The 27083-nt window shown below is 48.9% G+C and overlaps 7 protein-coding genes across 7 annotated transcripts; 4 read left to right on the top strand and 3 right to left on the bottom strand.

The window, feature by feature from the left end:
- Positions 1-101: 101 nt before the first annotated feature.
- On the bottom strand, positions 102-2348 carry N7517_006744 (transient receptor potential ion channel family protein; the record flags this gene model as incomplete). The annotated part of the gene is made up of 1 exon (XM_056724474.1): positions 102-2348. The coding sequence occupies one exon, from the start codon at positions 2346-2348 to the stop codon at positions 102-104; it is 2247 nt and encodes a 748-aa protein (XP_056580724.1).
- A 4390-nt stretch (positions 2349-6738) lies between these two features.
- has1 (ATP-dependent RNA helicase HAS1) lies at positions 6739-8681 on the top strand (the record flags this gene model as incomplete). Its single annotated transcript, XM_056724473.1, has 3 exons — positions 6739-8040; positions 8096-8356; positions 8421-8681. 3 exons carry the CDS (start codon positions 6739-6741, stop codon positions 8679-8681), a joined length of 1824 nt encoding a protein of 607 aa, XP_056580723.1.
- A 1848-nt stretch (positions 8682-10529) lies between these two features.
- On the top strand, positions 10530-15429 carry N7517_006742 (uncharacterized protein; the record flags this gene model as incomplete). The annotated part of the gene is made up of 2 exons (XM_056724472.1): positions 10530-15215; positions 15283-15429. 2 exons carry the CDS (start codon positions 10530-10532, stop codon positions 15427-15429), a joined length of 4833 nt encoding a protein of 1610 aa, XP_056580722.1.
- A 2265-nt stretch (positions 15430-17694) lies between these two features.
- Positions 17695-18630, bottom strand: N7517_006741 (uncharacterized protein; the record flags this gene model as incomplete). The annotated part of the gene is made up of 1 exon (XM_056724471.1): positions 17695-18630. One exon carries the CDS (start codon positions 18628-18630, stop codon positions 17695-17697), a length of 936 nt encoding a protein of 311 aa, XP_056580721.1.
- Positions 18631-18853: 223 nt separating this feature from the next.
- Positions 18854-20237, top strand: N7517_006740 (putative haloacid dehalogenase-like hydrolase; the record flags this gene model as incomplete). Its single annotated transcript, XM_056724470.1, has 4 exons — positions 18854-18999; positions 19486-19518; positions 19591-19797; positions 19883-20237. The coding sequence occupies 4 exons, from the start codon at positions 18854-18856 to the stop codon at positions 20235-20237; spliced, it is 741 nt and encodes a 246-aa protein (XP_056580720.1).
- Positions 20238-20479: 242 nt separating this feature from the next.
- On the bottom strand, positions 20480-22263 carry N7517_006739 (zinc knuckle domain protein; the record flags this gene model as incomplete). Its single annotated transcript, XM_056724469.1, has 4 exons — positions 20480-20688; positions 20744-21012; positions 21072-21277; positions 21328-22263. 4 exons carry the CDS (start codon positions 22261-22263, stop codon positions 20480-20482), a joined length of 1620 nt encoding a protein of 539 aa, XP_056580719.1.
- Positions 22264-24530: 2267 nt separating this feature from the next.
- On the top strand, positions 24531-25217 carry N7517_006738 (ORMDL family protein; the record flags this gene model as incomplete). Its single annotated transcript, XM_056724468.1, has 3 exons — positions 24531-24660; positions 24749-25107; positions 25167-25217. 3 exons carry the CDS (start codon positions 24531-24533, stop codon positions 25215-25217), a joined length of 540 nt encoding a protein of 179 aa, XP_056580718.1.
- Between the last annotated feature and the right edge of the window lie 1866 nt (positions 25218-27083).

Genomic DNA, 27083 nt, shown 5'->3' with positions numbered 1-27083 from the left:
GAGGAATGGCGATTGGCAAAATCATAGACCATATCCCGCGCTAAAACAAAATCACATATCTTCATCTCAGAAGCGACAAAATCAGAGTCCACAGGCCTTTTTTAATGGTCATAGCCAGCGCCCCGTTGCCAGGGACTGGTACTGTTCTGGGTTCGATAGGTTGCCGCCGACAAAGCAGATTGGCCAATAGGAGCGTTGTTATCAAAGCTCCTTCCGGCGGGTGAAGGGGACCGACCGAACTGGTCGTATCCAGGGGGAGCATGATGACCTGGCGCATTACTGGGGAACAGTGGCACAGATGGGTCAACGGGTGATCGAGGCGCTTGGGCGGCAGAATGTGGTGGGTAGGTTGATTCCATTTGGCGGCCGACGGTAGCACCATTTCCACTGGAGATAGAACCAGTATCATCGTCGAATGGGTTGTTGTTGTTATTATATTGCCCAGGCTTCATATCACCGCGCGCTGTAGCACCCAGGGCATCCAATTCAGTGGTAAGCTGGGTTTGGGACTTGATGAACGAGCCACGATCATCACGCATAGGCTGATAACGAGTATCGGGGTCCTTAGACACCACGGCATAGACTGAGGCGATCAGAACCAGAATCAAAAGGACGAAAGCGAAGATGCAGTTGTAAACGAAGAAGATGACACCCATGACACCGATCATCAATCCGGGGGGGTCGAACACATCTGAGAAAACGAGCACGAAGATGGCGTTAAGGAAATTGATCACGGCAATGGAGATGTTGAAGACGTTAGTCTTCTTATCCATCCAAGGACGGAGAATGCAGACAGCGACCAACATAGCTAGCTCGAGGATCACCAAAGACACTGCCTGAACGATTGGCGCAGGCTGGCTTAGACCGATGAACATGCCCTTGATCAAGGTGTACACGAGGAATGGAACGACGAAGTAGTATGATGTTGCTCGGTACTGCACATACAAAAAGCCCCACTTGTTCAGACAAGACGGATCAGAGTAAAGGATATATGCCGGGTTCTTGTGCATGGTGACTGAACGCTTTGCCAACCGAATGACCTTCTGAGAGGCCCACCCAAGAGAGACGAGCATAGAAAGGAGCATAACCGCTGCCAAAACGACCTCGGCCGCCGAGTCACGCTGGGTGAACTCCCAGAGGCAAAGAACAGACATTTGGGGGAAACCAATGAGAGTCAGTCGGAACAAGATACCACGCAGAACGATCTTCCATCCATTGCGGAAGTCCTGGAACCGGTCGCTCTTCATTTTGCCATGTTTGACAAGTAACTCAGTAACTCCCTTGAAGGCTGCAACGATGAGGACGACAACGCAGGTGAAGACCGCAAAGAAAATCAGGCCAGTGAGGAAAATGTTGGTCTCCTCCATGTTCGCACGGAAACCAACACGATCAATTCCTCGAATGACAAGAAGTTTCTGGCTGTTCTCGGATCTCTTGACCATACCGGTTGCCCGTTTAACTATCATTGGTTTTGTGGCTCTCTTCAAGAGGTCCATTGCTGGGTCAGCGAAGTCACGCTTGCGGCGCTTGAGAACTTCGACGGAAGTATCCCCAAGCTGTGACAGGATTGTTGACGGAGTTCCACCGGTTGCCCGCTGGTACCAGGTAGCAATCTTCTGGATGAATCCCACGCGAATGATACCCATGCTCCATTGGAAGTTTTGAGTCCAAGCTTCCACGATGGGGGGCATATGAATGGAGGTCATGCCAATAATTGCTTGTGACTGCATGAAACCGAAAAGAGAGAGCGCGTTTGCCGCGACGTGAGCCGCGGTGTTGGAATGACCTAGTCCGGAGGTAATGGCGGATGCAGCGAGACCTAGTCCGGAGATGACAGCAGTTGTCCACGAGACTCCGGCTTGATTAACGGTCTTGCCGTTGGAAAGCGAGGCCTCGACACAAGCAATCTTCTCAAGAGTGTCGGCGGTCTTGATGACAATCCGTACATTTGCATCAAGATCAGGCACAGTATAGGTAATACCAGGAACGCTCGCTGAAGTGCCCGAGGGCAGATCGAGAGAAAGCGGTCCCAAATCTATAGGTCCAGCGGCCATGGGGCACATGCCGAAGCCCTCGATTTTACAAGGATTAAGCGTGTTCTTGTATGCCTCGAAGCCATATGCGGTAAGGGTAATCTCTGCAACAACCTTACCCTCGATGTACGAGACGCCATCGAAACCGACCACGAGGGAGTTGTTTGCCGGGTAGAAGGTGACACTGAAATATGTTGCCGTGAAGTTGCTACTTTCCATGCAAACACTGAGTGCATTGGATTCAAGGAGCTGAACGGCAGAGGCTAGCGGCGCCAGAAAGGCGACGAAGCAGGTGAGAAGCGATATTAACCGCATGTTGGTGTATATTCGATATCACGAAGAGTTTGCGAAGCACTAGGTTTTCCCAGTGGTAGATCAGGGCGGGGGAAGTGATCTGACGGCTATCGTGTCAGTGGCACTCCAGAATACCACGTTACCAGCCGCCGGATGCGGAAATTGCTGAGGTCGGATGCTTTTTGATCACAGTGGGGCTGAACTATTTCCTAATGTCTCCTCGGACAGTTGGTGTGTGTGTTTTTGGCGCAAATTGTCGGAGGAAAGTCAGGGTTGAGTCAAGGTGTGTGCCTTTTCACTGGGGCATTGAATATAGCGGAACGTAAAAGTAGTCGTAAGGGGGGATTATGGAATCGAAAGCTGAATTTGCTGGATTGTAGATAAAACGAGAGTATTCCAGAGCCTGAATGAGAGTAAGGATCGAGTCGAAAGCGAAATGTCGAGAGTGAGTGGACGGGCGATACGCAGTATGGCCGAAAAAGGAGTAAAGGAGTAATAGGCTTGGAAGGAGAAAGTGGTTTTAAGTGGACCAGAAGCCTAGAATCAGAAGAAGAAAAAGAAAGACAATGAGAGAATGAGGGTGAAAAGAAGTCGTCTCAGGGACCAGGGACGAGTCGACAAGGGTCCGTGGGAGAGACACTGGACAGTGACCATCGCCATTCATGCGCACCTGGCAAGGTATGTGGTCATGTATTGTAAATAGACAGGGGCGGCTAACTTGGAGCCAATCAGAGTGCTGTATTGTGTTGTATTGTGCTGTATTGATGTTTGGGTTAGTTCCGTATAGCGACCCATTGGCACTTTCCCCCCCCTTCAATATACAGAATGCCGCGCCTCCAGGGTTATATCATATGTTTCACTACTTTCTTCCCTTTATTCATGTCATTCACTCTATTCATCGGAGTATTTGCTTTGTTCTCCAAAACCTCTTTTCTCTTTTTTTTTTTTTCTTTTCATACGCCTCCCCTGCCGAAAGCGGTTGATCGTGGCGGAATCAGCGGGTCCTTAGCCCTGATTATTATTAGCAGAGACAAAATTCGGATATGCCAATATTAAGTACACCGAACCAAAGGAACTGTTGCCCCCAGCTGTGGAGTGTGCCGCATATAGTGGGCCGTTACGGACGAAACATGCAACTTCGTTGAGTATCTCGTCTGCCTTCAAATCAAATTTAGTTTACCTTTTAGGTCCACCCATATAAAGCGCTGCCTACGGATACTCTGTACTCCGAAGTTCTTCTAGTGGGGCCCCATCTTAGCTGCCGCTTTTATTAGGGCGCTTCTGAATCAGGGGGTAAATCTCAGTCTGTTGCTGGCACGTGACTATAACCATGGATTTATTGACTACAATAGGTATTTCATCCTGGATATTAGCAGGCATGGTTCACTCTAATAATGGCTTTGATGCTAAAAGGAAGAATTAAACAAGACGCAGCCTACAAAATTTGTTTTTTGATTGAATGATCGAAAAATGGTCTTTCATACATTGGCTACTTCATCATTTTCGGCCTTTTTTAACAACCTGCTCTGAGGTGGCCTCTCCCAACGAAAGCAATTTTGTCCCAGCTTCAATGCAGTGCGTCGAGATCGCACGCCTGTTCTCATATATGGCTCTCCATCCCGGGTTTTGCCTAGCTCGAAAGGCACACTATAGTCGGGTGGGGTTGGTAGGTCCGGCCATGTAAGCCGCTTGGGTGCATTGAGATATCGGTCCCTGCCCCCCTCTCGCCTTGTTACCCATTCATTCAGAAATTTACGGAATGTCGATACGCCAGAGTCTAGTTCCCGGTTGCAAGGCCACTCTGAGATGCTCTGCACCATCTCCATATTTCGATCCCAGCAGGGATGACTCGTGTCGTTTGTGATGATCTCGTATAGTGTGAATACGACGTCAGTCACATCATCTCAGTTATCCACCAAACGTTCCATTCCGGATAAAGCCCAATCGAAGTCAAAGAGAAGGATCTTCTGTTTACCATGATCGATAAGCAGATTCCGGGGTGCAATATCTTAATACATGATTCCTAATTAGAGGTTTAGGAAACCCACGAGTTCGGTAAGCTGCTGCAGCCACTCAAATCGGAAAGGCACTCTTAGATTAGTTAGATTAGCGAGATTTCCATCTGGGTTGTACTTTATTGTGAATCCAATCACCCGAAACTCCACGTCTTCGAGGACAATCCCATCAATTGGTACTATATTGGGATGTGGCGGCATAGCCTTGAGAATGTTAAGTTCATTCCAGGCCATCTGGAGACTGCTAGGCTTTTGTGCAACGTTGAATTTGAAGGCAACCTTTTGAGGGACTCCGGCTTCATCTTCATATGTATATTGAGAGATCAACGCCTGGACCAAGTCGATCAATCTCTTTAAGCTTGGAGTAATAGATTTTACGACAATTGGCGAGTGAGCAATCGGCGAGCGATTTAGTCATCGAGAAGGGAATATATGCAAGAAACAGAGTATCATCCTCCTTTGGGTCGGTGAAGCATTGTGGGCGATCTGACTGATCTCGACAATGGCTGTGAAAAATAATTTGTGCTTTTACTAAATGAACTGTGAGTGTACATGTGTTAAATCTAGGTGTTTAGTGAGTCAGGCATGATCAGGTGAAGCTCAGTGAACAGTCGGTGATGCCCAGAGGTGTGCTCAGTTTTACTGTGAGCAAGAAGCGGCAGGAGATAAACACTAAAATGGAAGAAAAGCCAAGGAGTCTTGGCTGATATCTTTGTCTTCTTTTTCATGTTTTTGATGGTTTTAGATCCGGGGGTAAACCTTCCCGAGCACTAATATTATACTAGTGAGAGCTACGGACTCCATCGCAGAGATTATTCTGCTTAGTCTACTACCCGGATTCTAGAGCCGAGAAGATCATTAGACTCTATTTTTCCATTTATAGATCTAGGACGACTTCCAATGATAATAAAAATGATATAATATGCGCTTCTCTATCTCTTTTGAGAATATCCAAAAGAAAATAACCTTAACAGGCTGTATCGGCATGCTATAAGGATCGACATAGTATGCCAATCAACTGACATTAGCATGCATGCATTGCACAGCCTCGTTTGGCAACGACCCATCATCTTCATCGTCTCGGATCAAACATGTTTCAGAAATAAAGGAACCTCAATATGCATGGACCATTAGTGAGCTTGGTATGATTGTGTCAACCAATATGCCCCCCTTTATGGATTTATTTAGCTTAGTGTGTTACTGCCACCCCCTGATCACCAGAAAAGGATCAGGATGATCACGTATTCGGATGTGCGCGTCATGACGTCTTTCCTCGGCATATTCTACATACTATTACAACATTACAACATTATAAAAATTGTTTCATATGTAAACATGATCTCTTCTGTACGACCCAGTATTAGCTTGAATTTCTAACTGTCAGATGTGGTACCTGAGAGCCATGGTCTGGCTATGTTGTATTTTTGGATCCACTGGTTTTGTCTGATTGGCTGCTCAACCATTACATGTCATTGGCCAAAAATCTCTGCCTTCGCTGCAATTGGATTGTTGAAGATATGTATGCGGAGTACTTAGATCACTTTATTTGCAATTTTATATGGTGTACTTGTCGGTTTTCTGATTCAATTTGCAAGGGATACCCCCGGGTTTATCTCTCCAGTGCTTCTAAGCGTGCACCTGACTATCAACCTAGGTGGTCACTGTCACATAGACTCCCATCGAAGAATATAAACCTGGCATGGCTGGGACACCCGATCTCAGTCAATGCAATTTATTTATTGAAGTACTCTGTAAACATATCAAGTACCAGTGCCTCTGGACAAAGACAAAGGAGCCCAGCCCTTGGCAGGAGACAAATATGTACGCGGCAACTGAGCAGTCACTAAACACTTGTCATACATACTGCAATATCTTAGCTGCCTAACTCAAGGCCAAGATAGCGGCGCTTGCACAGCCTTCGTATTAATATTCCGACCTTGTTCCCCTGGGTAAACCAGGAACCCACCAGATGAGTATCCTGCTCGGCATCGTTTCTTCTCGTGTGTGAAAAGGACTGATAATGTCTAAAATATGGGGACCACAAACCGCATACTTGAAACAAATGTGATCTTGATTTCGAAGCTATTAATCCGTATATCCAAGTAATGATCAAAATCACAGATGGCCAACCTCGTGAGGAGGTCACAGGTCAATAATACCCGCCTTATATCCAAGGCACCAAGGCACCAAGGCACCAACTGATCGAGTCTATCAACACGTGATGTGGAGTTCTGCCATATTTTACCGATCAGAAAAAAAAAGTAGCAGAATGATTTCCGCCCGCAGAGATCAATAATCTAGACCTGCAAAATACAAGGTCCAGGTGATACGAAACAAAACATTGATTGATTTGTTCCAGTGTTAAATACTACACTGTCGAAGGACTAATCAACAAAATGCCTGGCCCCGTGGACACCGCAAAGTCCATCAACAAGCGCAAGAGAAAGCACGGCTCGAAAACAGAGAGCGATATCGCCAAGCCCGTGGAAGCCAAATCCAGCCCTGCAATGACCCCGAAAAAGAGTGTTGCTTCGACCCCGAAGGCTTCAGCTGAGAAGGCTACCAAGAAGCGCAGAGTCAGCCCTTCACCTTCACCGAGTCCCGAGGAAGAAAGCTCCGACGACTCCGAGGCCGTTGAAGATGTCGAGGAGGTGGATGCGGAGGAGGGCAGTGATGCCGAAGCAGACATTGAGGCTGTGAATGGTACGGATCTTCCTACTATGGAGGATGTCCGTTTGCCCCAGACTGAGGGCAAGCTGCAAAAGTTCACTGAGCTCAACCTTTCCGAGAAAACCATGAAGGGTATCGAGGACATGGGCTTCACAACCATGACTGAGATTCAACAGCGTACCGTTCCTCCTTTGCTTGCCGGACGTGATGTTCTCGGTGCTGCAAAGACTGGTTCTGGAAAGACCCTGGCCTTCCTGCTCCCCGCGATTGAGATGCTGCACGCCCTGCGCTTCAAGCCCAGAAACGGTACTGGTGTTCTCGTCGTGTCCCCTACCCGCGAACTGGCACTGCAGATCTTCGGAGTCGCCCGTGAACTCATGGCCCACCACTCGCAGACATACGGTATCGTTATCGGAGGTGCCAACCGTCGCGCTGAGGCCGAGAAGCTGATGAAGGGTGTTAACCTGCTCATTGCCACACCCGGTCGCTTGTTGGATCACCTCCAAAACACCCAAGGATTTATCTTCAAGAACCTGAAGACCTTGGTCATTGACGAGGCAGACCGAATTCTCGAAGTCGGTTTCGAAGATGAGATGCGCCAGATCGTCAGAATTCTGCCCAAAGAAGAACGTCAGACTATGCTTTTCTCCGCCACACAGACCACCAAGGTCGAGGATTTGGCCCGGATATCCCTGCGCCCCGGACCTCTTTACATTAACGTCGACCACAGCAAGGAGCACAGCACGGTGGCGGGTCTGGAACAAGGCTACGTGGTTTGTGAGGCAGACAAGCGTTTCTTGCTTCTCTTCTCATTCCTCAAGCGTAATCTTAAGAAGAAGATTATTGTCTTCTTCTCCAGCTGCAACTGTGTCAAGTACCATGCCGAGCTTTTGAACTACATCGATCTCCCCGTTCTTGAGCTGCACGGAAAGCAGAAGCAGCAGAAGCGCACCAATACTTTCTTCGAGTTCTGCAATGCCAAACAAGGTACCTTGATCTGTACTGATGTTGCTGCTCGTGGCTTGGATGTATGTTCCCTAACCCGCATTACCACGTTTATTCCATAACTGACTCAAATTCCAGATCCCCGCTGTCGATTGGATTATCCAGTTCGATCCTCCTGATGATCCTCGTGACTACATTCACCGTGTCGGACGTACCGCCCGTGGTGCCGAAGGCAAGGGTCGCAGTCTGATGTTCCTCCAGCCTTCCGAGGTTGGTTTCTTGAAGCACCTCAAGGAGGCGCGTGTGCCCGTCGTGGAGTTCGAGTTCCCGGCCTCCAAGATTGTCAATGTGCAGTCTCAGCTGGAGAAGCTCATCGGCCAGAACTACTACCTCAACAAGGTAAGCTATCTTTCCCACCCTCCCATTTACTCTGCGTTGCTCGTATACTAACACAATTGTACAGTCTGCCAAGGATGGTTACCGTTCTTATCTCCAAGCATATGCCTCGCACTCTCTTCGCACTGTGTTCGACGTGAACAAGCTTGACCTCGTCAAGGTTGCCAAGGGCTTCGGTTTCAATGCCCCGCCTCGCATTGACATCCAGCTGGGCTCCAGCCTCAGCCGCGATAAGAAGCAGGAACAGCAAGGACGCCGCACATACGGTAGCCAGCCTAAGCACGGTGCTGGTGCTGGACTGAAGTTCAAGCGGAAGCACAATGACTGAGAACAATCTGTATGAACATCAAAAGCGATCGATTGTCTCTGCATTTTTATTTTAGGGACATTGGAGTTCAGCAATGTGGATATATCTATTTGGGTTTCAATTTTGTCCCCTTATTCCTGTAATCATAAGAGAGAAGCTATTCGAGTTGAATCCTCGTATGGCTAGTAGTGGGATAGTCGAATGCATCTTGCTCTTTGTATGGATCTTGTTTACACCTCCTTGCGCCTGGGTCAATGGTCTGTGGACATACTGTAAATACGACCAGCATACAAGCATACGTTCAGCCTATGTTGTAGGTAGCCAACCCGGGATCTGTTTGGTCAGTTCCATATGTCTAGAGGCCAATCATGCAACGTCTGATGTGTGATTAGCTTAAGGCTGATTCCTTCGCTCGCGGAATGCCACCACAGAATGCCACAGCAAGCCTTCATCGAGCCATGTGGGCTTCGGACTTTTTCCACGTGGAAGGGGTTTGACTTCAAGCAAGGACAGGAGCACCACAGAAGAGATACAATAATGAAAATTCACGCGAGAGTATCCTTACAGAAGTATATATTGGTACCTACATGCAAAGAATTCTACAAGGCTCCCAATACCCGCCGAACCGATCCAATTGGAAGATGCTAATCTTACACAGTATTGCAGCCCGGCGATCGTTTGCCAATGACAGAGTCAATCAGCTTAATTGCCACTAATGTACGAGATGCTGCAAGTCCACAATCCCCCAGCTGCATAAGTAGTCTCGATGGGAATTGCTTGCGCCCCCTTGCAAGCGCTGCGTGTATAGTTCTGTCCAGTCATAAGTTGAGATCCGGGATAGTGAATTTGGGGCCAAAAGTTGGGAAATATTGTCACTGTATTTTGTATCCGGGGGATAGGCCAACCATTTCATCAATTCCAATATTCCTAATGATTCTAACATGGAGAGGTTGGTTAGGTTGTCAGCCCGAGCACACGAGTGTGATGAGTTGGCAGACGCTGGGGCCAATCACTCAATCTCCTCCGTGTCGTCTGGGCGACGATGTGCTTGCTCCGGTTCTTCTTGTCTTTTGCGGGTCCCACGGAGAACTGCAGGTGGACCGTGTGTGTTCGTGTGTGACGGATATTCCGAAGTTTGTTGGAAAGTTGAACTTGGAGGATTTGCCAAGATTACCCCAGCCACGAAGAGGTTATACAGAGTAGCGTTTATAAGATGAGTTTTCTTGGAAAGGGTGAAGATCTAAGTTGGGATTGAAGACCCCGGAGGAAATATAAAAATGTCAAATAAAGTAAAGAGGAAATGAACCAAGGAACCAAAAGGCGATCCCGAATGGATCCCAAGGTTCCGTTTGTTTACAGAACAATGTTTTTACCTTTTGTAGTTATTGAGTACTATTTGTATGGTGGCCCGCGCGGCTTGGAACCTGGGATGTACATCGCCAACACATCCAGCCTCTTCAATTATTTTTTTGGAGGCTGGGCAACGATCTTAATTACTCGGGTACCGGCTGATATTTGCTGATATTCGCTATATCCTCCTACATCTTTCATTCTTAGAGATCTTGAAATTCTTTCCCCTTTTCCTCTCATCACATTTTCATGTGAGGGGATCGGCGAACGACAACACACTCACCGTTGCTTTTCCCTCTCTCTCTCCTTCCTAATCCCACATTCTTAATTCCCCACTGTTCCGTGGTCCGCGCTGGTACGCTCTCAACTCCTAAAATAATTCTCGGGAATCTCTTGAGTTCCTTTAATTTGTCCCCCACTATCGTGCCAACAAGTACGAAACAACAGTGACCCCCCCAACCACTCCCCTACCACATCGAACACGGAGCATGCGATTGGGCTGAAGGACGCCTCTCCATCATGGGGGTCAACACCCGCAGACCGATCCTTCCCGCCCCCACAGAATCCATCATCGATACGGGGGACAGCACAACGGGCACAGATCTGGCAACTGACATTTCTCGCCGCACAGACAAAACGTCGTACTCTATCCCAGACGACGGTAGCCCCGTTACTGTCTCCACTCGGCGACAGCGGGACCGCGACGAGAAAGTGTCCCGATCTCAACACGACTCTCATACCTCTTTACTCATCGAGTATTTCGAGGGCGGCAAAGGCTCAAGCGGCATTGTCTCTCGTCCCAGCGTGCGAGTACGTGTTACACCATCGTCAGCTAGAAAGTCCAAAAACAAAAAAGACCACTTTCAAATCACCGAATCAAGCGGAAGCGTAAGCAGAAGCGGCATTCGCAAGCCGTCATATACCCACCGGATATCCCTACCTTCGCCATCAAAACAAAAGCAATTGGACTCGGGCGCAACGGATGACCAGAGCATTGGTTCAATTTCAGCCGAGGAGGAGGGTCATCATTCCTCACGTCGCGAGCCGGTAGAAATCGAATTTGTGAACCGCGGACAGGATAGCGAGATGTCTTCCCTATCACAAGACACCCGATACATGGCTTCGGAAGTTTCATCCATGCCTCCGGAGAGCATGATCAACGCTTCGTCGGCGGGTCCCAGGCGGAAACGCAGCCAGAGTATGGAGCGTGGATCACCCCGTGAAGATAAAGGGTTGCTCAAGACCCCTCACCGACAAAGAAGTCGCAGTTTGAGTAAGGAACGAATTGCACATCGCGTGGCAGAAAAGCTCACTGGATCACCGCAAGAGGCTTCAAGCGGCAAACAAAAAAGCAAGGGTGGCAAGGATTACCTCGAAGCCGACACAAAAACATCCCGCCGCCGAAAGCACAAGTATGCGGAAGAGGATATCATCAGTCCCGAATCTAGTCTTCTCAGCACTTCTGGAGTCTCTTCAAACCGCAAGTCTGATCAGTACTCAATTCGGTCCGGTGCATCCAAGTCCTCTATCAACAACCCAAAATTACTCGAGACGGTTGAAGATGCCATCAGGAGATTGATCCTACCGGAGCTGAAGGAGCTCAAGAAAGACCAAAAGGTCATGACCAACAGCAACAAATTTGATCGGGACATGGCTACATCTTATTCGTCCGGCACAAGCTCCAGAGATGAGCTGGGTCGACGCCTCTCCAAGCACGCCAGTGCGCCGGATGTCATGAAGCCCAAAGTTGTTCTGAACAAAAATAGCAAAGACGAGGGCATTGTTCTTTCTCCCGAGTCGGCTCCACGCAACATCAACATCAGCAACGAGCGCAAATCAAGTAAAAGCAGCGAAAGCTCCGATATGGCGGTGAGATGGGCCAATCGACCTGATTACACCGAACAAGATAAGATCCGCAGACAGAAGAGCAAGGGTCTTCGCGACGCTCATGCGGCTGCCCGAGTCGGTTCTGCTCTCACAGCGGCTTCTTTGAAACACCACGACTCCAACTCTAGTCTCGGCAAAAAGGAGCACCGCCGAAATAGTGGCTCCCGGAAAAGTGGCTCACGCAAGAGCACTGATAGTATGAACTACAACGAAACGGAACTTGTTTTCCAGAAGCACAATGTTGCGCCAATGCCAATGCATAGCGAGATTGACTCCGAGTTGACCAGGAACTCGTTGCTCTCTGAGCGAACGGCGAGTCCCACTCCCGAAAAGCAGGCCTCCTACTTCGACCTTCCTCGCGGATCGCCGGGCCATGGCATGTCGCCAGCTTCTCGCACTCCTACGAGAAATTCCGTCGACTCGCGTTATGAGCTCGGAATGCGTCATGGCAATCAGTCACATCACAATATCTCGGTGCACAGTGCATCGGAGCGTGACCTGCATCACCAGAGCCAGTCTCCTGGAACCGACGGTGGCAACTGGGAAATTGCGGCCGCAGCCGCAGCTAATCTTCTTGACGCCGCTCACCCCGGACATCACGAAACGGAAGATGACTATTACCATGAGACCACCGGCCGCGGACTGAGCCCCATTCAGAGTATCGCAAGTGATCATACCGAGACTCACAACGACCATTACTCGGCTCATGGCGAGTTCGTGGACGGCAAACGTGACATTGAACCTCGACTCTCCATTGACTCTCTGTCATCCGCCCCCAGTACAAACCTTGCGAGGTCCACCCGCCAGGGCACCAGTTCACATAGCCAGAGTGGATTTTTCAAGCAGCACAGCCAGGACTCACCTGGGCTCGGGTACGAACATTCGCGCCAGGGTTCCCAAGACAATGGCTTCTACGGCTACGATGAGGAGAGCAGGCGCTCTGTTGAGGATGGAGATAGCGATGTTGATTTCATGGATAAAGTCAAAGAAGGCCACCAAGTGGCAACCGGTGCTGCTGCTAACCCCCAATTTATCCACCCGATGGCCGTCGAATCCGCAGTCGCTTCCTTGATGGATCCATCTGTCCTTGAATCTCAAATCTCATCCACGAACCGCTCGCAAACTGATCTGGGTCAACGATCAGGCAGCCGAAGCCCCGAAAAGTCAGGAAGCGAAGTCTACCGTGGAAGCCCCTTGAAGCAACGCCAGGATGCTTTCAATGCCGATGAGACCTCGTTCCCTCGGCGCATGGGTGCCACATCGCCCCCTCAGAGCGTCACCCAGTCCTTTGAGGACATGGATGAGTCTGCTGTGATGGACAGCAACGTCCCGCGTGGAATGGAGAGTCCTCTTGCGGATGCTGAAAGCCAAGAATCGGAGTCTGAAATCAACACCAACCCGTCCATCATACAGGGCCCCATCGGTGGTGTGGCTCAGGCAGATCACTGGGGATATGATTCAAGGTCTCCGCCAGCGGATCACTATTACGATAAACAGATCGGTGGATCTAAGGGTCTCAATGCCGATCAGCAGACAGGACTTGATGCGGAATACTACCAGACTGCCCAGAATATCTTTGGTGGCGATGACTACTCTGCCCACTCTGGCGACAACCAACCCCGGCAATTGTTTGGTACCCCTCCTGGTGCCAAGGATGAAGGCTATGTTTCGGCTGCCAACCCCATGTCTCCCAGCATCGGGACCCCGAAGCAAGCTAGCCGAGGTCTTGCGGGCGTGGATGCCGCTGGAATGGGTAGCTTTGACAGTCCTGCTGGGGCAGATGATCCTTTTGCGTCTGGTCATGAACGCCATTTCAGTGGCTACTCTCACGGAATTGGCTCGCCACTCTACGACAGTGCCACCGGCCGAGGTATCGAAAGAATTCAGTCTCAGGATATTGTGGCTCTCATGGATCATTTGACTGTTCGGGATGCCCAGCGGAATGCCAGAGATACCGAGATCCTGGTTACTTTGGTTCGAAGTGCTGCTGAGATGCGCACCTCCTTCGAGCAGATGAAGAGATTCATCGCCGACCAAGATGATCTCATCATGGACACTAGCGATAGGGGACATGAGCGAACTCACAAGGCGCTTGGTGGTCCTCGGCCATTGCCCCCCAGCGCTTCTCGGAATCGGCAGCTGAACACGGCTGACGAGGAAGACAAGCGAAAGAGCATCTTCAAGCGTGCACTGAAGGGATTGAGTCTCAAGTCGGGCAGTGATTTAACTAAGATTGAGGGCATGCTCGAGCAGCTGCTTGGTGAGGTTGAGGCCCTGCGATCTGGACAAGACGGCTTGAGCCCTCACGCTGGCACCAGAATGGGAAGCATGGAGCCAAGTGGGTACGACGATGTCGGTCCAAATGGAGTACCTGTCGAGACGAGCCGCTCTCCCTATGGATCTAGCTCTTCTCGTCCAGCCAATGGACAACGTAGAGATTCGGATCAGCGAGTCAGCACCGTCCACGAAGTTGACGAAGACCTTGAGCTTGACGAGGGTGACCAGTTCATGACCTCGCATCTCCCTGTCCGTGAGCGGCCTGGTCACGAGCGGTCAGGCTCATTGCCGCTTGATACGCCTCCACGCAAGCCAGTGGCCACATCAGCTCGCAGCACCGAGACAACCCCCAAGGCCCGCAAACACAAGTCCAGCAGCTCTTCCATTTTCCCGAAGATCTCCCGCTGGTCTAAGTCCACGGCCACCTCCATGGGCGATGGCATTCGCAACAGCATCCAGCCTTCCCGCAAAGAACGTCCAACCTCGGACGAGTCTCGGTCTGGATCCGATCTCGCACCTCAAGGCCCCTACAAAGGCGACTATTATGATCCCCAGGGGGATGACAGAATCCGATCCACTTCCACCCTGGATGACGAGCACGATGAGAACAGACCCCCTTCGCCATTAGTGCCTTCCCAGGTGTCCGAGGTGCCCAAGTACCGCGGCCACCGCGGTAGCCTCGAGCTGCAGCACCCCCAGCCTCGACAAGGCCCAACCGGACGCTACCAGTCCCGCCTCGAAACCGAGGCCCAGGTCTACGGAGGCCCAATTTCTCCCACTGGCTCAGAACAATGGGAATCCAACCCCAGCCTCCCCGCGGTCAACCCTCCCCAAAACCGCAACAGCGGTGTCAGCGGTACCACGCGTCTGTCCCCGATCTCCGACGCAGGCTACTCGGAGACCAGCTCCCGCGCAAACCGTACACCGGGCCCACCCCGTCCTCCTAAAGTCAAGGACGCAGGCCCTCTCATTCCCGAGCGTCCACCCAAAGTGGCGGATGACGAAGAACCTGCTTACAGCGGCGACCGCGTCGTCTCCAGAGTATGTATTCTAAAAGGTCCCTTCCTACCCTTTCAATTGATTGAATGCTAACCTTCACCCTCTCCAGAGCTCTGCCATCCGCTCTCCCCCCACACGCAAGCCAACTGGCCCGCGTCCCCTCGCCTCTGCCGGCTCCTACAGCCCAGGCAACGTCAAGCGAACCCGCTACCGAGGCAGTCCCGCGCAAATCGACTATGAAGATGAGCAATATTGAGACTTGCACCGTGATACCCCTGGGTTGATGTTTTCAATTTCCGTTTCCCTCTAGCGCTTTTGCCTTTTCTCCTTACGACAGTTATGACCGTTCACTGGGACTTCGGTTCCAGTTCCTTTATCCCCAAACCTATGAGCAATGTGTGTGTGTGTGTGTGTGTGTGTTTAAATGTCTACAATATTTCCTGCCTTTCATGTTTATGTCAATGGTCATGGGATGAGCGGGAAGTTATGTCTTCTCTTCGCGTCCCTAGCTCCTTTTACGCTAAGTTTCTCTGCTTATTTTTTTATGGTCTTGCTTTCGGGCATGCGGCTGCAGTTGCTCTCGTGCATCTAGTGAGCGTGAGCGTGCTGGAGTTTAAGCCTGTTGCTTGTAGCTTTTGTGTTGTGGTGTAGATAGTGGTGCAGAGGGAGACATAATTTATTCCAATTTCAAGGTGTGGAATGATCTTTTGGGTCTGAGTGTTACTTTTTGTAGATGTCAAGGAGAGATAGAATCTCGCTGGATTGAGTTCATACTGCCTTAATGTACTAGTAGGTAGTTCGTAATTGTAAAGGGACACAAGTTCAACAACATGAGGCACTGAGGCCCTTGACACCTCATGCCTTCCCATGCATCTGGATCCCTTTCTTGCGTTGAAGTGTATACGCTGATCATCCTGATATTCCCCATTTTCCGCGAAGGCGGAGAATGGACGGGATCTGCTCTTTTCAGAGGGATATGCGGAAGTCTTCCATTGCCGTTTCGAATGTCTAGGGTCCGTGAACTAGTAGACAGAAGAGGAAATAATCATAATCCCCACTCGACAGCCGACAGCCGACGATGTTGAGGGGAAGAAGAGAATGAGCTTCTGTTGAAGAGGAGCCTTGGGATAGGATCGAAGGGCGATTCCGGATACCCAGTTTCGATTTCGGGGCTCTCGAGAGGCCCGCTGCGTTCAGACGAGTTTCTCTCGCCGATGATCAATGCGACTCAGAGGCAATGTCTTCGATGGAGTCTTCCATTCAGCACGTGGGCATATTGTGGGTGTTGATATGTTGATCGGTGTGTCCGAATTGGTGCAAGCAGACCATTCCCGAAGGATTGATCGTGATCGTGATCGGGCGAGCTCGTCTATAGGGGAGGGATTTATGTAAACCCATCATCTAGCTCGATTTCATTTTGTCCTTGATTCGGGATTGTTGGCCCTCGATGAAAGATGTGGTGGAGGATGAAGGGAGGATGGCATGAAAGATTTGCCGTAGAGGGCGGCTTTTCCGCCAGTGTGAATATGAATTGATTCTAGCGATATTGATGGTAACGGATGCTTCAATAAGAGTTGATTGCCAGCCGCTGAGGCATATTCTGTGTGGTTTGGTTTATATGATATGAAGAGGATAAATAGAGAGAAGAGAAGGAAGAGATTGTAGAGAACATTTGAAGTACTTACAATTGAAGAAGCTACAATTGTAGTAGGGAAGGAACCTAGGGAACTGAAGTTTCCTTAGCTTCAAGTAAAAGCGAATTAAATTTGTAGGATATCGAGAAGCAAAGAACAAGTGAATAAAATCTAAAACCAAAGGCCAGTAACAAACCATGAACTCATTATAGCTGCATTCACATCTCATGTTCGACTGCAGAACAGTAGGCGTGGCGGACGTTTGAGTTTCGAGGTCTTGTAGCCTCTAGACATCTACGGTTTGATGTCTGCTCAAATCCCCATTTTAGGGGAGAGATTCTATACGCCCCCTAAACCACTATCTACACAACTTTTTAAACTACTTCGGCTAAGGCGCTGCTTGAGCATCTCTGGCTAGCTGTGTAAATTACTATGATATCTCCTAAATGACACAACTAGGGTCCTAACGTAAATTTGAAGGGAATTAGATCATGGCCGTCAGCAGTGATTCGTCCTGCATCTCGACAGAAACTCCTGCATGGTTAGAAAGATGTGTCAAGGTGGCGAGGTGACTACCTAGGTACCTCACGCTGTGATTCAGGGTGCGATCGCTTCCCGGGGCAGGCGTGGACGCCGTTCCTACAAAAGTAATCAATGCCGCGAAAATTAATAGTCCCATTCAATGACAAGAATAATTGACGTGATCTTTGGTAATGAATGAATGTAGAACTCCAAGTACAACGCTGAATCTGATGCCATGTCCCAAAAACCAAACAAGAAAGACCCAATTGGAAGAATTCAATCAAACGACAACCACCGTCGCCATGGGTATATCATCTCCAAAAACGGGACATACCAATGAAAATGCCCCATACCAAAATAAAGCCCTAATAATCCGAGAAAGGCCGAACAGAGGTAGTCCCCCTCCCTCTAACAGCATAAGCAGTAGCAAGCGAGCTATAATCTAACGCATCACTAACAGGGAACTTCCCCGGATAACTCTCGATCGAGTAATACTTGCGCGCACGATTCATCTGCACCGTCTCAGAATCGACCGTCGCATCAATAGTCGCACCAAACGGGACCGGCTGCTGCACCTGGATCCCGCTCGCCGGTCCAGGGTCACTGAAGTGATCTGCGACACGCGCAGACGCAGACATGGGCACGGGGAAAGGCACGTTCTCGATGAAGCGAGGCTGCGAAGTGCGCACTAGGATTGGAACTAGCTCTGGCTCCGCTCGTTCCTCGTCCGAAGGTGAGCCGTCCAGATTCCGTGGGATGATGGTCAATGGCTGACGGAAGATGGCTTTTGCCGAGTTAGCGAGCTTTGAGATGCTGCCTCGCGTACTGAAGCGGATTTTGCGCAGGGTTTCGTGGATGGGGGAGTTTTCTCGGGGATGTTCTGTGCACGGGGGTGATGTGGGACTTCCTTGCTCTGATGAGGAATCTGAGTCTTGATGCCCCTGCTGTGGCCATGTTGAGCTGGCTAGCAAGTTGGGTGTGGGCCGAGGGGTGGTGCGAATGTAGTTGTTATCTTGGTTCAGGAGACCATTCCCTGATGAAATATGCCACTGGCGCTCTGTTGCTGTTGCAGAACTATAAGCTGAGAGCGGAACGGCGCCGAGAAGAGTGTTGATAATTCTTGTTTCTGTGCGATCGATGGCTGTGTTGAAGGGTGGAAACTCGCGCCGTGTGTTCCAGAATGGTTGCGCGAGGTAGGAGATTGCGTATAGAAGTTGCAACCAGGAGAGCAAACGGATAAGGAATATTGTTTTTGAGAGGGATATAGGGAATGTTCCCGTTGCGAAATGTTTTTGATCCATGGTGTATGAGGAGAGAGGAGAGGGGAGATATCGAGGTTCATCTTGTTTAAGAAGGAAAGAAGCTTTAAAGAGGGAAAGAACGTTGGAAAGTCCAAATATCAAAAGAATAAACTCGGTTCTTATCTCGGAACCCAAGGTTTCCAACCTTGGGAACCTTGGAACGTTATAGATCGTTCCCGCGGCTCCACTTGACTAACTCCACCTCTTCAACCTCCTCTCTCTAATGTCCATACACGCTGCTCGTTCCATCATGTCTGCTATTGCCTGCAAACATCTTCGTCCGCGAAAGTTCGCACCTCTCGGTTCTCCCGAGACATCAACTGCCCCTCTCTTGAAGGGGATTGTGTTTGATGTGGATGGAACTTTGTGGTGAGTCATTTTTCTTTTCTGATACTGTATAAGAGTGTATGCTGCATTTCCTTTTCTCTATTGAATTCTGGCTTGTTGTATGCACCCTGGAGAATTGATATATACATATTGGTGTTGTATGGAAGTGGGCAGGAAAGGTTGATCAAGGCATCAATTTGGGATTCAAGCAAAAACATATTTTTCTATTCGGGGAAGTATACCTTGAGTCGGGCCCAGATGTCTCTGCGGATAGCCTGCGAGTTTCTTGGATTGATTCGACATTTGCTTGATGATCTGTTCCAGGTTACAGGATGGTTAGTGCGGCTTGGAACCTGGGGCGGTAGTTGGAGTGGGGGCCTTTATGCTTTTCTAGTTTGATCTTATATGCGAGCCTTTCTGTCTTGCTCTTCTATTGTCTAGCATGTTTATTGATTCTAATGATACCATGCATTCTAACGTGTTATCAAATCAACTTTGTATTGACCGAACCTCGCTAACCTTGACCAGTTTACCACAGCATCACATGTTCAGCGAAATGAGGTACAATCTAAGCATAATGAGCTATCCAACATCCAACCCATGGAAGCCCGTCTAACCAATCTCCCACTATAGAGAAGCACTAGGAATCGATCGCTCGATCGACATTCTCCAGCATATCCGCGAACTCCCCGCCGGCGAACAAGCTACAGCCGTATCCAAAGTGCAAGCTGTAGAGCGCCGAGCCATGGCCGACCAGCAGCCACAGCCTGGCCTGGTTCGCCTAATGGATTATCTTGAATCCCGGGGCTTGCGACGGGCACTCTGCACCCGGAACTTCGAGTATGTTATACAAGCAATTAACACAACCAGGACATAACCATATTCGTCCCGGCTATATAATACACACAGTGCTAACATCTCTCAGAGCACCAGTCCAAAACCTGATTGACAACCATCTCGACGGTCATATCTTCCTACCGATCATCACACGGGACACACCCAATCTCCTGCCCAAGCCTGATCCCGCGGGCATTCTGCATATTGCCAGCGAATGGGGTCTTGCTAATGGTGAGAATTTGATCATGGTTGGTGATAGCATCGATGATATGACGGCTGGACATATGGCCGGTGCCGCGACGGTGTTGCTTTTGAATGAGCTGAATGTGCATTTGGAGGAACATCCGCATACGGATCTTTGCATTAAGCAACTGGATGATCTGATCGATATTCTGGAGGGAGGATTTGTCGGGACTAGAGAGAATGATGAGCATGGCGCGTGATGGGATTCTGGTGCTGTGTCATCTCATGAGATATAGGTCGAGGCTGCCGGTTAATGGATATGCTAGACAATTCAGTCTGCCTGGGTACCATGGGCATGCACTGCAATGTGAGAAATATACAGCTGGAAGTGAGAGATGTTAGAATGAAGTGTCATTTAATCGTACATACATGCTGAGTCGAGACTGAGCGGAATGGTCGACACTGTGCTATGTAAATGGCGGTTTTCGCCGAGATCTTCTGCTCAATTCTCATCGGGTGGTGAGCCCTTCTTACCACCCGCGGCCTCTGCCACCGCCACGTGGTCCTCGTGAGAATCCTCCTCCTCGTTGTGGTCCACGGTTTCGGCCACCGCCACCGCCTCGTGGTGGAGGGCCCCGCGGAAGGGGCGGATTGGGTGAGCGCTGGCGGTTGTTGTTTCCAGAGAAGGTTGCACGACCTCGGGAAGGCCCTCTGGATGGTGCATCGCCACGTTTAGCTCCGACTCCACTTGCAAATTTGATGCTACCGCGGATATTGCCACGAGGAGCAGGGGAGGGGCGTCCTCGGCCTCGGGATACGCGAGACATCATGTCATCGTCGTCTGGGGAGGGAGGTCGAGACCATTCCCTGGCTCTTCCGCGGGATTGACCTCGGCTTGGTGGGCGGCTCTCTCGAGCGGGGATGACGGTATTGAGGTTCGTGATCATGTCTGGGTCGATACCCTTCAGAGTAAATGACGAGGTAGTTGCTACACGCAAGTTGACAGCTGGGCAGTCTGCTACAAGATGTTTCGCACTGCAACAATTTGCACAGCAGATTGATACTATGACTTGTTCGGAGTGGAGATCTCTGACTGGGAACTTCCATAGACAATCGCATTCGGATTCCAGATGCTCATTGCCACAGTAGTCACAGGGCACTTCGTATGCGAAATTGCGTAGCTTTGCGCTGCATTGCGGCTCGTCGTGGCCACGTTCGCGGCATCTTTGGCATCGTCGCCAGTCGGGGCAAGTACTGCTTTGATGCTGGTTCCAGGCACCGCAGTGTTCACACTTTGTAGCTATGGTTAGGAAGGCGAAATGCAGTAACTGGATAGAAGATATAACATACCTCTTTTGTTGGGCAGACGTCGGCCAGATGGCCCTCACTTTGACATTCGAGGCAAGAGATAGGAAGCTTGAGGTCCAGATCATGGATGCTGCGATCGAAGTACACGTACTTGGCCAGGACCTCGAGGTCCGTCTGGCTTAGGTCCACCAAAGCAGTAGGCGCATTGGGATATTTGCTTGAGAAAAGCTGGAATGCCTCCTCTTTCGACCCGGGTCCGGATTGTGTAGCACCACCTTTCATAATTGATTCTCCAGTCTTGGAAGCATGCTGATGAGCCAGAGTCGCAGGGTCGTAGTCATTGGCACCATCCATTCCCATCTTGTCTCCTATGTTCAGCAGGATAGAGTCATCGGCCTCAGAACCAAGAGAATCTGAATCATCTGTGTCACTCTTAGAGTCAATTTCTCCATCTTCCAGTTCGTCATCACTTTCGGGTTGGTCGTTTGCTGTGGGCTTTTCTTTGCCATTGGCCGATGCGACAGATTCACTGCGACTGCGCCAATATTTATCATTCACCGCTTCAAATTGAGTAGGCTTCTCGTTTGTTGGCGCTGATCGTTTCCCCAGTGTTGTGCGAACTGCAGCCTTCCGACCCTGATTCCAGCTAATTGCGGGCGCGGTGTTGCCTGCGTGCGGGTTTGCGGTAGTAGTTGGGTCCGCATCGGAATCGGAATCTTCACTTGATGCTGAACTAGATCCAGAGCTAGATGTACTGTCTTGATCCACTGGCAAGGGGGTAGCGCTGAATGCAACACCTTTTGGAACAAAGTCAGTTAGATCTGAGTCCTTTTTATTTCTGTTGCGGCGTTGTCGCTTGGCTGGGCGGGTGCTGTCGTGCGATGCGGAGCGCGAGGTGGAACGCGGATTCGATCGAGTGCGCGGTGCGCCCACCAGGGCTGTGCGTGAATCAGCCTCTTCGTCTGAGGAATTTGCCATTATTAATTGGAGAAGTTCGAGTATAAGGATAGGACAGATCAAGAGTGAGACTCCGGAAGGATCAACAGTAGAATTTGGGTCCCCAGAAAATTTCACGGTAGACGATATCGACCACTCGCGCAATTCTGAAGTATACGCCACCGCTATACGAGATACGAGGCGATAAGGCGTAGAACCCCCTGAATCCTGATTTGAGTGCTGATTTGATTTTGAATATATTTTTTTGGTAATATCGAGAGATATATCTACAGGTGGTTTTTTTTTGAAAGTGTTTTGTCCAAGCAAATCAATACAGAGAGGGCTAGTAGACCTTGTTGGCTTGTACCTACATCGATGTATACCAGCCCTGGAGCGCAACAGACAATCTATAAGCCGAGACATGCATTTGGAGCTACATATTGGAAGGATGAAAGTGTAAAAGACAAAAGGATACAATATCGACAATTCTAAGATCAAGCCAATAGGTCAGTCAATCAATATCAACATGATCTAGACGTGATCTAGACAGCAGACAATAACAGTAAGCCTTTGACCGCCGGGCCATACTCAAAATCAATAGATTTATCTAGCCACCAATGAGAGATTGGATTATGATCGAAGATGCTAACTCCAAAGAGCCATTGAAATCTCTTCAGACTGGGCGTTGTCTTTGGCGTAAGATCTACCCGTCGAATATAGAAGAAAATCGAGACGATCGACGCCAAGAGTGGGGTTGATGCCGTCTTCGTAGTCCCAAGTTCCAATTGCCGAGGCCATGCTATTATGGATCTTATACTCCGTAGACCATGAGGCAGAATATCTGGTTTTAAAGCGCTATTGGCTATCTACGAACCGTGGTGAAGGCCCACAGACCGCGGTCATCCAATGTGTTTTCCTATATATACCAAGTTAGGGCACTGTCGTTTGCCAAATTAACCACGAGTTGATCACACAAACTTGATCCAGCAGTGTTGGAAAACTACCTAGCCAGCACAAGCTCTTAGTGGACGAACCGGAGACCCATCTATGTATTCTTGTTTCCTGATGGCAGGCAAGGCTAGGTATGAAAGCGCAACAATTTTCCAGTGATCAGCCAATGCTCCCGTCATTAACTGCCACAGTTTATACCAGCTGAGTACTATCAACGATTTCTGCCTATTGATTCTGATCAACAATTTGCCCCGGGGGTGGATTAGCACCATCAATACGAACGGGAAGACCCGGTGGCTTGGGCTGAAGAAGACCGTGCCCCAGACACGGCAGACTATTGCATCTGCAGCATTTTCATTTAAAGTATGTCCTTGTCCAATTGCTGCTATAATGGTGTTAGAAACTTCTCACCATGCAATCGCATACGATCCTGGGGCTTGAGGATAGTTGGCCCTTTATGCGGCCTTGTCATGTTTTTTCCGGTAGTCTTTTCAGATATTCTTTTCGGATATCATCCTTAAATGCCTTTTTGGGTGTCTTTTAAATGGGTACAAAGGGCAAAAGGCATAAGCCGTATAGAGGATCTTTCTAGGTATAACTGGGGATATACTAATAATGGCCTAATTTTACTGTCCCGGTATGGACATAATATCATGGGACACTTCAATCAGGCCACACAATCAAGTAATAGAAAAGAGTCATTTTAGAGTCATAGCTGGGCAAAGGTGGCCAACTCCATATTTTAGCCTATTCTTAGGCATCCATGGATGTCCCGGACATATTCGCCCCATAAAAGGAAAATGTCAACGTTAAGGAATATATAGAGAAATGCTCATAAAACTAGGCAGAGAAAGGATATCTATTCACTGGGAAGCTTCCCCTTTACTGAATCCTTAATATAAAGTACATGTAGTTCTAGTCCTTTCGGGCTAGATTCCGCACATGCATACGTTTGTACATCAATGTAAGGCCAATTATGCATTTGGTTCTAGTTAGGCCAATCTAAAAGGCAGGAAATAGATTAAGGAAAAATTAATCTAATTATAGACGGTCTAACTAATGGAAAAGAAAAAAATAGATAGTCTAAGGGAGAAAAAAAGACATGAATCAGAGAGCTCTTCCGCACCCCGTGACCGCAAGCCGATCCAACCGGCAAACTCCAGTCTGGGCCGTGCCACCTCATCCCCACGCTCCTTTTCATTCTTCTCTCATTCTCTCCATCCAAATTATTCTTTCTTCTTTTGGATCCAACCGTCAAGCTGGCGTCCGACAATTCAAAGGTGTCTTCCCTGTTGACCCCCCGTGGCATCTCCTTCCCTCCGGATGTTGACACAGGGCCGCAGCGGTTATCTCCAAGCATGACCTCAAAACAAGGCCGCCGGAGGCGATCTAGCAGTCTTATCTACCAGGAACCAGCCGAATCTATTGAGCATACCAGTGATCAGGCCGCTTTGCCAAATCTGAATGCAAACTGGGTGAATGCCAAGGGTGAGTGACAAAAAAAGCTGATCCTGGAGACCACATATCTCCAGATCCAGAAACCAAGGACTAACATGGAATTTTGTTTTGATTGTAGGTGCCTGGACCATCCATTTCGTCTGTATCGCCGCTCTCAAGATTTTCTACGACATCATCCCCGGCGTCTCGCAGGAAACTTCGTGGACCCTCACCAATATCAGCTACATGTTTGGATCCTTCCTCATGTTCCACTGGGTGCGGGGCATCCCCTTCGAATTTAACGCCGGTGCCTACGACAATCTCAACATGTGGGAGCAGATTGACAACGGCGACCAATACACACCTGCTAAGAAGTTCTTGCTCTGCGTGCCTATCGTGCTCTTCCTCCTCAGCACTCACTACACCCATTTCGACCTGACCCACTTCACCATCAACTTCCTAGCCACATTGGGAGTGGTCATTCCCAAGCTGCCTTTCGTATGTTATGTCTGCTCGGAACCAGACAAAGCTCAATTTGCTGACGTTTTTGATTACAGTCGCATCGGTTGCGAATAGGTCTCTTCTCCGATATACCCGAGGAGTCATAGTGGCTCCCATTTAATCTTTCCTTTTTTTCTCGAATTGCTATCCATGTTGGCGTATCCACGGCCTCCTTGATTTCCCGAGCTTTCTCGCCGTCCCCTCCTTTTCTCCATAAAAGGCCTTTGCATTGCGAAATTGGTTGGCGGGGATCTGAACTGTTCTTGGCCACTGCGCATCCTGTTTCTCTTTTCCTCGTCAGCAAATATGAAGACGCAGAAGTCACTGCGAACCAGTCCAAATTCCCATTCTTTCGGTCTGCGCTAGGCAGCTTATCCTTGTCTAGATTTCCAAGTATCCGAGCCCTGCATTTTTTTTACCCTACAAACTTCTATTCTTTTGGGCTCACTGCTCTCTCTTTGAGAACTTGGGCTGTGTGAGGATGGAATGGTCCTTATCTAAATTCAAGGCCTGCAGTACATTCGATACATTTGGTCAAGGGATGTTGGACAATGTGCCTGTTAGAATATACATATCGTCTCATTGAGGGTCTGGATCTCGAAAAGAGAGTGCTGTGGAAATAAAAGCCCAGGGGTCATCTTACTACGAAGGTGCATAGCGGCCAGAGGTCGGATTCAATTAAAACCAGGATTTCTGCCTGAATATGCCTTTTTATGCCTGGTTTTAAGCTGGTAGAAAATTAGAATACCTGAATTACTATGACAGAGACCTTCCAAGGTTGTTAAGTAGGCAAAGTATCTAGGTTCAGCATCACCTTGAGAAATAGGCAACCAAAATGAAGCTTATCATTTAACATAAAACTGTAGATCACTAGATTTTAGATGGCTTACGGCGTTAAAGCTATTATTCTCACCATACGGAGTAAAATTCTCCATATTTACCTAATGCTAGGCGTTCAAGTCATTCCGACCGTGCAAATCATAGTATTTACCGTGGAGGAGAGCTAGAATAGTTTATATGCAGTGTTTTAACAGAGGGGATTAAGAATCACGCCTTTATAGGGCTCAACATCAATTCGTTGAGGCATGAATATAGGATTTGCGCGGTAGGAATAGGTGGATATGAGGTTTTGTATAGTGGGAATAGCTTCAATTATGGGGAGTATAGAGCGGTGTTTAAAGCGGTCTAGAATCAGGCATATTCAAGCATTAATCCTGCAAAATCAGGCATCTAGGCTTTGGCATGTCAATTAAACTTTGCGCTAAGCTTAATTTAGCTAGATATTAATCGATATCTTGTAGACAATACGCGCAGATTGAACTCTTGCCCAGCCGAAAATCTCATCGAAATAAGAAACGGCGTTTTAATAATGGTATGTTTCCGCGATTCCTAACCGATTACTAAGTAATCCTATAGACTCCACGTAAAGCAAAGCGAATCACCCTGCTAGTCAGGCAACCCTGCTGGAGTACCTAACCAATATTCAAGAGAATATGGGATCTTTTTGGGAACCGGTTCGAACCTGGATACGCACCCATGGTGACTTAAAAAAAAAAGTTAGGTACACATGGTGAGCTCTTTGACGGATACAATGAAAACTTCGACCGACCCCCTATTGATCTATCGCGTTAGGGTCATGGGAGGAGCACAAGTTATGCTCCAATTCGATGTCGACTCCAAGACCAGCTCTGGAGCAGCCTAGTGATGATGAAATCGTCACACAGTTGAAATCGGCATACAGCTGAAGAACCAAGATCTATGACTTTGAAGTCTACAAAAGCGCGTTTCATACTCGGGCTCCAACTATAAATACCACCCCAGCATTTCTTCCTCCTCTTCTTCTTCTTTCCTCTCCACAATACACAAACAGCTTTGGTAAGTATATGCTCTGCTTTATATTGCCCCATACTACTATCACCTTGTCTTTCTACACTGGATTACCCCCTATACCCTTCAATTGCATGCCAGCGCCT

This window comes from Penicillium concentricum (assembly GCF_028827145.1).
Source record: "Penicillium concentricum strain IBT 3081 chromosome Unknown utg000002l_segment0_segment0, whole genome shotgun sequence".
NCBI classification, from domain to species: domain Eukaryota; kingdom Fungi; phylum Ascomycota; class Eurotiomycetes; order Eurotiales; family Aspergillaceae; genus Penicillium; species Penicillium concentricum.
Note: the sequence above shows the minus strand (reverse complement) of the source record. Positions and strands in the feature narration are given on the sequence as shown.